Source organism: Melanostigma gelatinosum, assembly GCF_949748355.1.
Source record: "Melanostigma gelatinosum genome assembly, chromosome: 9".
Classification (NCBI taxonomy): domain Eukaryota; kingdom Metazoa; phylum Chordata; class Actinopteri; order Perciformes; family Zoarcidae; genus Melanostigma; species Melanostigma gelatinosum.
The window spans coordinates 8,970,438-8,985,222 of record NC_136642.1 but is presented as its reverse complement, the minus strand read 5'-3'; the positions used below and the strand labels follow the sequence as shown (position 1 = coordinate 8,985,222).

General features: G+C 40.6%; 1 protein-coding gene across 1 annotated transcript; it reads right to left on the bottom strand.

The window, feature by feature from the left end:
- Positions 1 to 139: 139 nt before the first annotated feature.
- On the bottom strand, positions 140 to 13,759 carry LOC306782699 (cell adhesion molecule CEACAM5-like; the record flags this gene model as incomplete). Its single annotated transcript, XM_079276143.1, has 9 exons — positions 140 to 442; positions 1,139 to 1,245; positions 4,138 to 4,272; positions 9,020 to 9,268; positions 9,430 to 9,702; positions 10,942 to 11,208; positions 11,537 to 11,809; positions 12,621 to 12,941; positions 13,714 to 13,759. The coding sequence occupies 9 exons, from the start codon at positions 13,757 to 13,759 to the stop codon at positions 140 to 142; spliced, it is 1,974 nt and encodes a 657-aa protein (XP_079132269.1).
- Between the last annotated feature and the right edge of the window lie 1,026 nt (positions 13,760 to 14,785).

Here is a 14,785-nt window from a genome sequence, read left to right as displayed (position 1 = left end):
GGCACCTTAATTCCACCCATGTCCACATCAACATGTGGACACGAGGACATCAACTTTGAGGCGTCCGCCGCACCACACAAAACAAACCCGGAGCCAGACGAGGGCCCAACCGAACTGTGGCTCTGCAGTCCGGTGGGTGCTAGTTTTCCGAAGCCTGAGCTGAATAGGGCTGCCTACCAGATAGTGGCGGGGCCTGCGAGGATGGAGGGTGGGGAGGGATGCGAAACCCGTCGCACTCTCTGGCAAAGTGACCAGGCTGTTGACAGCGCCTGCATATGATGGGGCCCTGACGAGGTGCACGATTGCGCGGTTGGGAGTTCTGTAACAGAGCAATGCTTTGAGTAAGTTGATCTAGCTGTTGTTGCTGCTTCTTCAACATTTCCAGCATCTCGGGCAGCTGGGGTGAGTTAACCATCCCCGGAGAACCACCATGAACGCCGTACTGTGTACCAAGGACAGAGGGAACAGAGTGACTTCGGCCTCTCATGCTACCTGGCAAACCCTCCTGTTCCCACCTAATTGCCTCCCCCCTGACGTCAAGCAAAGCTGCGGTCGGCTTCCCACGGACAAACTGTTTTAAGCCACGGCGGAGTGCACCATCTAGAACGTGCTCCACAAATTGGTCTCGCAACAACACTTCAGCATTTAGCATCTCGCTAGGCGCGCGCTGTTTTACAGCCTCCATACTGCTCATCAAGGCGAGGGAGAACTCTTGTAGGGTCTCGCCATCTTGTTGTCGTCTAGAAAAGAAGGCCTCCTGTAAGGCTACATATGACTCGAAGCACCCGTACACCTCCTGTAACGCAGCAATTATTTGGTCTGGATCCCCTCGTTCTGCACTAGAGCGAAATTTTATTTCCTCCCGTGCCTCTCCTTCTAAGTGATCAAATAAAAAGAATGCCTGATCGGAATTAGATAACCTTCGTGCCCTCATACATGCCTGCACCTCCTCAATCCACTCATTCAACCCTATACCTGACCGTCCTCTAAACATAGGGCATTTCCTGTCTCGGGGCATGAACACTAGCCTCTCTGTGACAGGAGCACTGGTAGTGACAGGAGCATTAGGTGGCACAGAAGTAGAGAGCATATCACTAGAGCCAGGGAGGGTGGAAGCCTGTTCCTGGCGTAGTCTCACATTATCTGCTGTCAACTGGGCAATTAAGTCCCTCAACTCTTGCAGATCTTCCGCCATCACTACAAAGTGGTCAGGGAAGGAGGACTCTATACTGGGGTGGAGTAGCACTGAAGGGAAGGAAAAAAACTAAAATAGGCTAGCTGAACACCTTACCAGAACCCGCTACATTCAGAAACCCAAAGAACCAGCTGCTGTTTTGCTTTCACCAATAAATAAAAAGTACACAATTAAACACACAATACACCAAATAACATTTACTCAAGGAAACAAAGAAAAAAATGGAACACACGTCTCTGCTTTCAAAAAGTAGACCCTGCCAACAACGCCAAATGTGGCGATACGTGGACGAACTGTTTTAGAGCGCACAACAACGCCACCCTAGGAGTTGCACCTAGAGATTCACTTTCCCCTGATCTGTATCAGGGTACCAAAGACACTCAGGTTCATTATACAAATGAGCAGGAGACGTGGTTCCAATACAAAATTATCTTTATTCTGCTACACAATGCACTGTTTACAGTTTATACACAAAATCTAAGAGAGCCGTTATACATTTAAAAAGAGGACTGCGGCTTACCAGTGGCGAGGTGGACCAGCGCAGGTGAGGATCCCGAAAGAGGAGGCACCCCGATCACCCGTGTACACAACACTCACACACACAACCACACGTGAGGGTCTCAACCCGGGGCACACCAAACGACACAGCACACAAAGGGAGACACCACCACCTGGAAGCACCAACCCCACCACCTTGGCTTAGCAGCTCCTACTCGGACAAAGAACACAATTATAAAAAGGCTCTGGTTATTAAGAAAGGAAACGAAACAAAAATAAGCAAAAAGGAAAACAACAATAGTTCGGGTTGGCTGATCAGCCACGGGGGGTGATCAGTAACCCAATCTATACACACTAAAAGCTAAAGTGGGCCTTCACATCCGTTGGTCAGAATACAAGACGTGAATGGCTCAGGCTAAAAAGAGGTGGTTCATTAAAACAAGGGTGCTGCTAACAACAGCACAAGACAGGGGCGCAGTGCTGGTAACAGCAGCGTCAGACTCTGTAGGCGACACAGCGCCGGTCAACGTACACGAATCCCGTAGGCCAACGCAGTTAGTTGAACCAAGGCCATAGACAAAACACCGGTACACAAAACAGCAGCGTCCTTAAGTTACGCAGGGTTAGCTGTAGCCGCAGCTCTGGCGGCGTTCCGCTTGAACCCAACCAAAAGTCCCCTGTAATACGGGATAGCAAAACATGAATAAAAGGATAATTAACACAAAGTATATAAACTAACAGAATAAAATCACCTTACCGATCAGGCAATGTGCGTCGGCTCCAGAAGGGGGGAGGAGGGCATGTAGCGTAGCTACCGGCAGCTATACAAGCAAAGCACTGTCACTAACAGAACACGAGTATATTTAAATCAGGACCCAATCGAGACTCACCGACAGCTCCGCAGGTGAATCACCTGTGCAGGACGAGGGGAGCCCAGAGATAGTCTGCACAGCGGCGGATGTCCAGCAAACCGGAAGCGGGACACGCGTTTGACGTCAGGAGGGAGCAGAGGGGATCCCTGGCGCATTTATGCGATGCCCGCCCACTGCGATTGGCCCGGTAATTAAAGGGACACCGATGCTCCCTTCTGCTACACTATGAAATGGAAAGTTTAAATTGTAGACGGACATTAATGGCACCCAGAGAATGAAAGCCTTCACAGGCTGGGTGATCCTGTGACCTTCCTCTTGCGCCACCTGCAGGTCAAACGTTTAACTATCCTGTGAAATATCTCAAGATCGACATGATGCATTGCAACACAATGAGGTTGAAATGTATGATTATTAATCTAAAATCTTTATTTTGTTACCACTCTTCTATAATTTCCTAGGGACTCAAACAACTCGCTGATAATAAATTCTCAAATGCAAATGTCAACATATAAACACATTTCCACCACTAGAGGGTGACGTCGGGCAGCTTTGGGTCATGACTGCAGCTTCGTGGGTTTATCTCATTGTGCAGACACTTTGTAACTCAACACGTAGCTCCGCGTTTACTGACTCGTATAATTGTTGCTGCCGGAGGCTCACTTTATTACGACAGTCAAAGTCTGATGAGTGACATTCCCCTCAGCTGTTTCTATCTCACAAAGGTGGATCAATGGATATTTTCCCTTTACTTTGTGCAGTCGCTGTGACTTTCACAGGTAAGACTTTATTTTAAAAGTTTCATTGTCTTCTGCTGTCAGTGTTCGAAATGCATTTTCTAAACTTTGTAAATCGTTGAGTTGTTGAGATGTTGTTGGTGCCCTGATCTTCAGGTCTGCGATCATGCTTTTGTGACTGATAGCAGCATGGACAGCAGAACATATGCTTAACTACTAAAAGTAACTTAATTGCTCAAACTATTTTATTTTTTACAGTTTGCTCTGATGAATGTGCTCTAGGAAATATGATTATAAATTATGAATACAAATGAGATAAAAAAGAGTAGCTTTATTGGAAAGTGTATGATAGATTAAAATGCCTAATATACTGGCTGTTCTGATCGATAGTTAGCCCACTAGTCTCTCACTAAATGGTTCCATTTGTTGGACTTGAGTTCCATAATGTGGTCTGAAAATGTCATGTAATTAAAATGCTGAAGATTGAAACTATAACCACTGTAACTTCATTGCTTGTTTGTTTTCAATAGATAGATAGATATATACCAATATATGATGGAAATGATTGTTTTTGTGTTTTTTCTTTCGGATTATGCCGATTTTTCACTCTCCACAATTTATCCGATCTCCTCTCAGACCTGTAAATGTCTCCTCCAGGTTTGACCAAAGGAGCTGGTGTGTTGCCAGACGGTCCTCTGAATGCAGCTGTTGGAGAGACAGTGATGTTCACCACAACAGTGACTCCACCAGAAACACCATTTCTATTGATGTTCTGGAGATTTGGTGTCACGTTAATTATAGTGAGAGTGGAGCCTCCATCAGTGAGCAACTCTCTCACTTTCTTTAACCTCAGAGCTGCCGTTCAGCCAGAGGAAAGAGGGAGAGGATCCAGAGGAGGAGCAGGACAGACTGACGCTGCTGAACTCCACCAAGTCTGTGTTGTTGATGGTCACCACCGCATTAGAGACTGGTGCTGTGGGTTGAGATGAACAAAGAACAAAGTCACAAAGGGAGGCAAAGCTTTTCTACCATGTTGCTGTAGCAGGACATCCACTAAAACGATGCATAATGTCAAATAACCCTGACCCTAAATATCCATGATGGACAGTTGTGACATGGTTTACACTTGCTCCCTGTGTGTCAATCAAAGTCAGGTGTTATTGAACTGATAACAGTATTGCGTAAGAAAATGGCTGCGGGAAAGATATGGTGTAGGTCAAAGTCATAAAGATGTAGCTGCTCCAATTATTTGATATTGATACGATCAGTGGAAACTTTTAGTGTTTGACTTTTCAGAGTAGTCGAACACAAGAAGTTAACGTTGAGAAGTTAAATTCTTTTGACTTCTGGCATTTCATCAGTTTTGAAATGATGACTTTATATTTGATTCTGTGGTCACTGCATGTGTGTTGCTTTAAAATGGTTGAAGGAGCAAAATCTTCAAAACAAAGTTAGTTTTCTGTCTGTTCAACCGCGTTGCATCAACATACCATGTATGACAAGTCTGCATTTTCCGTTCTGCATTGCTGCACCATTTGCAATGATGACGATGCGGTATTCTCCACTGTCGCTGTCCGTCAGATTCCATAACTCCAGAGATCCGCTAGATCTGAAGAAGGTGATCCTGTCTGTATACGCTGGTCCAGTTATCTCTTCATCAGATGAGGTTATTATAGTAGAAGTACTGTGGATATCAGTAAAACTCCAGCTTACTGACAGGAATGGTGTTGCTGGTGGAGTCACTGTTGTGGTGAATGTCACCTTCCCTCCAACAGCTGCAATCAGACTGTCTGGTAGCAAACCCTCTCCGTAGCATAAACCTGGAGAAGACAGTTACATTATTGGGATAAAGGTTACTGAGACTGTAAAACAACGCACCGTGGATCACTGGGTGGGAATGTAATCAAATTAAAAACTAGCCTATTTGAAATACCAGAAACGTGCATCAAATCAAATCCAGCCAACAAAACTATATAAAATAAGCTTTGGATTTAGATTTTTTTTAAATCTCATCTGTTTAATCTAGAGTCATATTTACATGAAGATGTCAAGCAACCAAGACCACGAGAACACTAAAATATTGATGTCAAAAAAGCAATCGAGAATAGTTTTTCCTATATGCCATGCCAATTTTTAAATAATAAAAATAAACGTATAAAGGTGCATTAAAAGACTTCTCTCTTTATGTTGTAGTCTTTTAGTCCATAGCAGAGATCTGCTGAGACGTTTACCGGTCAGCCAACATTTGTCAACCTCTAGTTGTATTTTTGATGAATGTAAAAATAATTTCTTTTGCATTTCTTACCTGCGGAGAGGAACACAAGTATGGTTGACCTGAGAAATGTATAGCTCATGGTGTATTACTCAGTTTGGTCCTCTTCTATTGTTATCTGACCATCTGCCGTCTGACTTTGTGCAACAACGGAAAAAGTGTCCCTGAGATAATCTGGAATCAATAAAACATGTCATCAAGACGTCCACAGGCTGGGCAAGCTCAAATATTAACTCAATTAACCATTTCTTATCGTTGCCATAGCTCCAAATTTGCATAACAAGCTCATAAAAGACAACTGCATGTTCTGAACACCAGAGATTATGATTGTTATTCATGATTACGTCTTAGTTACCAGTTACTAACTTAATCATGACAGAAGCTTTAGGAACTTTTTAGAAGCTTTTATTCACCAACCTCAATCTGACGACTGGTGGCAAGGTGAAATATTTCTGATGTTCCAGTATAGTCAGTGGATATCAGGGCCAAGACTTCCTCTTCCGTGCATTGTTCATTATTTGCAGTCCAAGGTTCAAAAGTATCTCTTTAACAAGCTAATTTGAAGCTGATAAACAGGAAAATAATTTGCCGACGGGTTCCATATCACATTTCAGATAATAATTCAGCTTCTTTTGCTCTCTGCTCGGACTGTTTTCATGCATCCAACCAAAGCCGGCTCAAACGTGATTGGTTCAGACTACACAGATTACAAATGGAAACGCAACTGCTTCCCATTAAGGCTGCCCAATTAATCAAAATGAAATCAAAATCTCAATATGGCCGACTACAATTTTCAAATCGCAAGAGGCACAATATTTTTAAAGGCGAATTGTATGTCAAAATACTATTTCAAAGTAATATTGTCTCCTGCAAAGATGTGCTGACCTAGATGTATCCAAAAGGCTTAAGAATATCTGTTTGGTACAGATGCCAGCAAAAACTCACATCATATTGCATTTGCAATATGATAATCAAAATGAGTTGGTTTTTTGGTGCAGCCATTCTTCCTATACCAAAATCTTGTTTGTAGAGATGATTTATTCACCAGATTGCATTATTCCACAATAACTACAGTCCATCACAGGAGGGCGGCATTCTGCAGCTTTTGCCGTTGAAGTCATCTGCAGATTCAACGGATTTGTCTCATTATTCAGACATTTTGCAATTCAGCGTTTTGTTCGATTATCAGTGTTAACTTGAACAACTGTCATATAATTCCAGCTGCCAGAGGATTACATTCATAAAGAACACTTTCAAAGTCTGATGATCAGCTTTGACTTGTCCACGAAGCTTAGTCAACAATCAAGAATAAACCTCAGAGGCACAACTTAATTGTTTTATTTATAGTTTGTTAGCAGTACACAAATGTCAAATGTATGAATTCAAATAAACAATAAGTACATACATTCCACAGTTGCCAGTGTCTGACCATGATATATGAAAGACTGTTACATATTCAGTTGCTGTTAAAACCATATCAGAGGAAAAAACTTAATATTTTGTGTTGCAATTATTTGTGTGTATCTTTTGCATGATGTCTTATCCCAACCCGATATTGTTCAATGTTGACACAATAATAAAACATGAGAATAAAAGCCAGCATTAGATATTCAATATAGAAATAACTAAGTACACAAAATGCATGCAAACGCATACAAATGCAAACACATTAGTAATAGCAGAACAAGAAATTATTTTTTTTAAGTCATCATAGCTATTTTCAAAAAAATATATCTTCCATACTAACATACATCAACCTTAAAATAAGTCAGAGTGTAAAACCTTGAGATAATTATCCCTCACTTCTTCAGCCCAGTATTCCTGCTTTTGACAGGAAATGCAGCAGAAATGCTACTGTTGCTCTCTACTGAATGAGTAAATGGCAAAGGTTTGCTGACACTTTACCTGTAAAGATCAATAAGCTGATGATGATGTCATGGCTGCTACATGTGTTATCTTGTTGTGGAGCTCTTCGTCCTCCAAGTTTTCTGCTGAACATAAGTGAAAATAGAGGGAAATGTCACTCATGTCAAGTGTTTTGGCTCTTATCAACTGTTTGTTCAGAAAGCGTTTCCTAGTTTCTTCATTTGAACGACATAAAATCATTTCCACTGAAAACTCTCGTTGCATTTTCCTACAAAGTACATTCATACATTTTTTACCAGATCAGATCAATTCATTAAAAACTCACCTTTTAAGGAAAGATGATCGTTGGTTTTATGTGTTTTCATATATCGCTGATGTGTTCTCATACACACATTCTTCTAGTTCTAGGCAAACAAAGAAGATTCGTTACATCTTATTATTCATATGCACTGTTGTATGTATGTATGTATGCATATATATACAATATAATTGTGATATACTGTAGTTTATTTTGCATTCTGTCTTTGTTGTTATATATATAAGGATGAATTAGATCAGATAAATACAGACCTTTACTGTTAGAATTTGGCGGAGTTTTCTTGTTGATTCTAAATATTAGGAATAAAGCATTGTTAAAATGTGTCCATACCACAAGATGCAGCTCAGAATTCAAACTGTAACTTGCGTTGCCTTTGGGTAGACTTTTCCCAACATTATTCGATCACGGATTCGATCACGGATTTAACTTTAATTGAAGATTGTTTACTGTCTTAAGTTGAGCACTAAAAATGCAAAAACACCAATTCATACACCAGTTATGTGTTTTCAATGCAAATAATTATGAATGTAATCAACAGATATATTTTCATTGACCTCCCGTGAATATGTGAAGAATGTCATTCATGTAATACAATGAATCCTTTATGTTCATTATATAAGTCTAATTACAAGAGATTAGGGTAAAGTCAGTGTTAAATTAGGGTAAATCTAATGTCAGTCATCTATTACTACATAATAAAAGGGAGAATTGTCTGACTGGTAATAAAAGCTACTCTTTAACTTACTTTTTTTTGTAAAGATAGTACCCTCCACCAGCTCCAGCAGAAGAAACCACTAAACATAAGATAACTATTCCAGCAATGGCACCAGCTGAAAGACCTCCAGACCCGTCTTTACCAGACAAAAATACAAAATCACACAATCAATTTTGCAATATCAGCTATTTGTAAACTCTTAAAAATCACAATCATAATTGAAGTGAATGTAAAATATTTCTGAATATATGGTCCTGACTAATACAAGTAAAATGATCTGATCAAAGCAAAAATGATAAAGATAACAAGTAAAACGAGGATAACAAGTTTGAAAATGATAAAGGAAATCTGGGGGTGTGGAGTTAGAAGATGGTTGAAGCCGGACTTCTGTAGCCCGCGAGTCATCTCTGCTTGAAGCTAGCCTCGTGACGCTACATTAGCTGCTACTAGCATAGCCGATCGAGTACACTTCAGATAATCAGACGTACAACACTGTGGGTTGGCTTCAACATTCCAGATTATCAACAAAATCAACACCATTTAGGTACCTGTTACAGACAATCCATGGCCCGCTGACGATGTTCTCCCAGTTATACTATTCATCACTTCACAGATGTAGTCGCCACTATCAGAAGATTCAGTGATGCTTTTAGTAAAAATAGCAGAATTGTGTATCTTTGTCCCGTTCAGCATCCAGGTGTAAGTAGCAGGTACGGACTCAGCCAAGCAGATTAATGTTAAGGTCTCTTTCAATTGTATCTCACTTGGACCAATGATTTGAACATTTTCTGGTCCATCTGAAAAACAGATATTTGTAAAAGGTCTTAATTAAAGCAGCATAGATAATAAAGAATTTAAAGATCTTGTGTTACAGACCTACAAAGTAAAATATTTCAGTAGGACACTGTTATTTAAGGCAGTCATCATTTCAACAGTAAATGTATAGTTTGTTACCTACAGAAAACAACCATGGTGTATGTAGCTTCATCGTGGCTGAGGGGGTTGCTGACGTTACATAAATAATCTCCAGTGTCTTTTTTACTCAGACTGGTAAAAGACAGCACTCTGTTGTTGTCGTAAAGTGCCATGTTGTCATCCGGAGTCAGAGTTAAGCCATCCTTCTTCCACTCTCTGGTAAACACAGAGCCAGCGGCTTCACAGGATAAGTTGAAAGAGTTCCCTTCAATCAACGTGTTTGTTTTCGACGTGATAGAAGCTCCAGATATTCTCTCTGTTGGGCAACAGATGTGTGAAAAATGTTAGAAAAAAAAGTATCTGAATTACTGAGGGTTTCCTGAGTCAACCCATAGAGACACACACAGGCCCGTCTTTGTCTTCTTTTAGAGGGGGATATGGGATCTTTAGGGGAGATAGTAAGTCACATATGCCACATGCTCCATAAAGACTTGTGGTCTAAACATTGAAACAATATTTCGTCAAATGGAAAGCACATTCCAGAACAAAGGTCACGAGTCTTGCAACTTTCCACTGTTTTCAGTCAATTATTAAAGAATCTTATCATTTTAATGACATTTATCTTCTCAGTTATTCATTGTGTGACCTGACACACTATCTAAGAACTCATACACTGTAGATGATATCTCTGAGGTTTAGGTTGTTCAACAATATAAATGTTGAAATAACTGTGAAGACAGTTGGACACTTGTTATACACATGATTAAGAGATCAGGTTCTCCGGGTTCTCCTGCTTCCTCCCAAAGTCGGAAGACATGCAGATTAGGTTAATTGATGACTGTAACTTGCTGTTTGGTATTATTGTGAGCGTGAATGGTTGTCTGTTTCTATGTTGTAACCTTTGCGATATTCTGGCAACCTGTCCAGGGTGTACCCTGCCTTTGCCCAATGTCAGTAGGGATCGGCTCCAGCCCCCCCTAACTCTGAATAGTGGTTACAGATAATGGATTACTTCATGAATTTAATCTCTGATTAATGACTAGAAAAACTTGACTCACACTGCGGAGCTGCATCTCAAATTCATCTTCAGGTTCCCAGCTTTCAGAAGACATTTACAACTTCTATATGTGAACAAGTGATCAAGTGTTCCATTTGAATGACACCATGATAAATGATCATGATTAGATGTTAAAGGTCTGTATGCGACTTGGACACAGACATGTTGTGATAGGAACGTTTACTTTGTTTATCATAAACTATTCATTATGAAATAAATGTAATTAGTCACGTCAATAACGACAACGTGTTTTAGACATGGATGGGCCTTTTGCTAACCTCTTTAGGTTGTTGTCTGGAACGATCTTGTGACGTCACAATAATCCAGCTCCCGTCAAATGGGAGGGGCTTAGCACAGAGAAGGGAGAGCTGCAGGAGGAGGGCTGTATTTGCAACAGAAAACTGCATACCCCAGCTTTAAGAACGCTTCATCTGACACCATCACCCCTTCTTTTCTGTATCCATATTTCTTTGAACAAAACATTTCATTGAAACTTACTCAGTACAGGGATGGCTGCAGGCTGAGATGTTATAGATCTCATAGTTCTGTTGTTCAAGGCTTGACAGCTGTAGTTCCTGCTCTCACTCTCCTGAATGTTCATCAGTCTGAGCTCTGGTCCAGTATTAGACAGCAGAGTTCCATTCAGAAACCACGTGAATTGGGCAACAGGTCTGGAGTCAGCTGAACAGGACAGGGTGATGTTTGATCCTTCCCCATAGTATTCTTGTGATGGAGATATTTTCAGATTAATATCATCTGGGCCATCTGCATGTCGGGGAAAACAACAGCAAACATGTAGTATGCACAACTGCATTATCACATATCAAGTCACCAGAAATGTAACAGAACAAGCCTGCAATGAACAATCTATGAATGAAACCATCTGTACAATGATCTTGTTGGCATTGTGCTGTAGTTTGATTGATTCTATAAGGTTGAAAAATGTGTTTCTAATACTTTGGACAATACAATGTGGACAAAATACACAACACAAGGCCACTCCTCACTAAGCTGTTCAAATCTAAACTTTCCATCTCTGTTTGCATCCAGATGTTGTCAGATGAAGAACTGAGCATGTAGGTTAGTAACTCACAGATGATGAAGAGGTCTATTGGACCACTTGTGGCATCACTGACGGGGTTGGACACCTTACACCTGAATAGTCCCTGGTCGTAGCGCGTCACATTAACAGTGAGAGTGGAGCCTCCATCAGTGAGCTGAACTCTGTCGCCGGCTGTAACCTCAGAGCTGCCGTTGAACCAGAGGAAAGAGAGAGAGGATCCAGAGGAGGAGCAGGACAGACGGACAGAGCTGTCCTCCACCAAGTCTGTGCTGCTGGCAGTTGCCATGACACCGGACACTCGCACTGTGGATGAAAAACAAAATGGTTTTACATTTACCACCACATAACAAAGGTACAGTAGAAGGAAACACTGAGAATGAATCTATGATCCTATCATGAGATGTTGAGTGGCTGCACATTGAAAGTTTACTGGCATTAAATTAACTCAGTGGTATTTTAGGTGGTTGTTCTTTCGAATACATTTTCAATATCATGTAATTTATCATCCTATGACCTTAACACAGTATGACCATAAAACGTCCATCAATATCTTACTGAGTGTCTCAACAAGAGCTTCATATGAAAAGCAAATGAAGGCAGGACAGTTGTGCAGGAATGCAATCGAGTCCACAGGTGCATTTAAAAAAGACTGTCGACACAGTGCATCCATTACATGTTTTGTAACATATTGTTGATATCAGTGGTTAGGGTCAAACAACTAAAATTAGAAAATTGGTGAAATTATTCAAAACTCATAGCTGTGTGACTTATAGACTTTAAATTTCACTATGAGTGAGAAAACATCCCAACATTTGTATCGAGAAGTAAATTGAGCATAAAAGTTCATTCCTGACCTTAGAAATAGTTGTTTGACTAAAAATAAATGTTATTTAAAGTTGACTTACTGGGTTTTTACTTGCTTGTTTTGTCTTGGTATCAAATAATTATTATCATGTCATTATGTAATAACATCATCTGAACTATGTTTTAGCAGGTATGTTTTGAACCTTTTTATAGATCAAATTTCAAACCACTCGCCACCTAAACACTTTTTATTAATCAATCAACTGTCATGCATAGTCTCCACTGAGAATTGAAATTGAAATTTGCTCACCATGTACTTCCAGACTGGTGTTCCCTTCCTTCTCTAGTTCTCCAGCTGGAAGAATGGTAACGCTGTATTCTCCATGGTCATCGGGAGTCAGATTCCTGAGCTCCAGAGATCCAGTAGATATGAAGAGGGTGATCCTGCCTTCGTACTCTGGTACAGTGATGTTGTTAACATTGAAAACTATTATATTTCTACCATCAAATTTCCAGGTCACCGATAGAAATGGTGTTTCTGGTGGAGTCACTGTTGTGGTGAACATCACTGTCTCTCCAACAGCTGCATTCAGAGGACCGTCTGGCAACACACCAGCTCCTTTGGTCAAACCTGGAGGAGACATTTACAGGTCTGAGAGGAGATCGGATAAATTGTGGAGAGTGAAAAATCGGCATAATCCGAAAGAAAAAACACAAAAACAATAATTTCCATTATATATTAGTATCGATATCTATCTATTGAAAACAAACAAGCCATGAAGTTACAGTGGTTATAGTTTCAATCTTCAGCATTTTAATTACATGACATTTTCAGACCACATTATGGAACTCAAGTCCAACAAATGGAACCATTTAGTGAGACTAGTGGGCTAACTATCGATCAGAACAGCCAGTATATTAGGCATTTTAATCTATCATATACTTTCACTGTTGTGGTAAACATCACTGTCTCTCCAACAGCTGCATTCAGAGAAGCGTCTGGCAACACACCAGCTCCTTTGGTCAAAGCTGGAGGAGACATTTACAGGGATCTGAAAACAATACACCTGTTCTCCCTGAAGAAGCTTAGATACAGAACACCTCTGGGTATGAGAAGCATCATGAGGATTTTCATAGCTCAGTTGTAGCTTTGAGGTATTTTCCAACATTTTATCTTTGCTGCAAACAGAAATTTTATTTCTGAATAAAGTTAAAGTGATCATCAAATTGCTAACAAGCTGAAGTAGCTGACATGTTTACAGAGCAGATTGTCATGGAAACTCCTCTTTGACTTCTTATGTTCGGAAAATGTGTGTCTTCCCACAGAAATCTAGAATACAGCAACAGAGGAACTTTAATGAAGTTAATTATCACTTCTATCTGCTTATGGGGTAAAAGCTCACCTGAGATGGCCATCAGGATGATGAAGTGTATCGCAGCTATTTCCATTTCTTCTTCAGTACCATTAAATATGAGGAAAGAGGGATCACACTCATTCACTTTGCTTTGCTAATTTCAGAATAATGTGTGCTGATTTCAATTCATGAAGGTAGTACAAGGAAGTACTGTGCAGTGGGGGGGGGGGGTTTCCCATCATCATACCTCTGAAAGGTTCACTTCCCTGCACTGTAGTTGATCATTAACAATGTACACAAAACACCACTGTGAAGGACTTTGAATTTATTACGTCCAAATAGCAACAACCACAGTTTGACATCATTAAACAGTCATGGGTTTGTTCAGAGACGCCCTATTTTGGATGTGGACCTTTGCTCCGAGTCGGCAACATTACAATTGATACGTTCGTCCCGTCAGGTTGCTGATGGCAGGACACAATCTTTCTTCACAAATGATTTGATTCATTAACACAGTATGCCGCATACTGCAATAGATGAAGTCATATAAAGTGTGTGGTATGTCGTAGTTCTGTTGTTTTAGGTATTGTTAGCCACACTAGAGTCTCTTTGGCAATGTTGCTCTGTTGTTTGGTTCGTCTGTCCCATACTTTGGTTTGGACAAAAAAAATGGATTGCTATAAAATGGAAAGTTTAAATTGTAGACGGACATTAATGGCACCCAGAGAATGAAAACCTTCACAGGCTGGGTGATCCTCTGACCTTCCTCTTGCGCCCCCTGCAGGTCAAACGTTTAACTTATCCTGTGAAATATCTCAAGATCGACATGATGCATTGCCACAAAATGAGGTTGAAATGTATGATTATTATTCTAAAATCTTTATTTTGTTACCACTCTTCTATAATTTCCTAGGGACTCAAACAACTCGCTGATAATAAATTCTCAAATGCAAATGTCAACATATAAACACATTTCCACCACTAGAGGGTGACGTCGAGCAGCTTTGGGTCATGACTGCAGCTTCGTGGGTTTATCTCATTGTGCAGACACTTTGTAACTCAACACGTAGCTCCGCGTTTACTGACTCGTATAATTGTTGCTGCCGGAGGCTCACTTTAT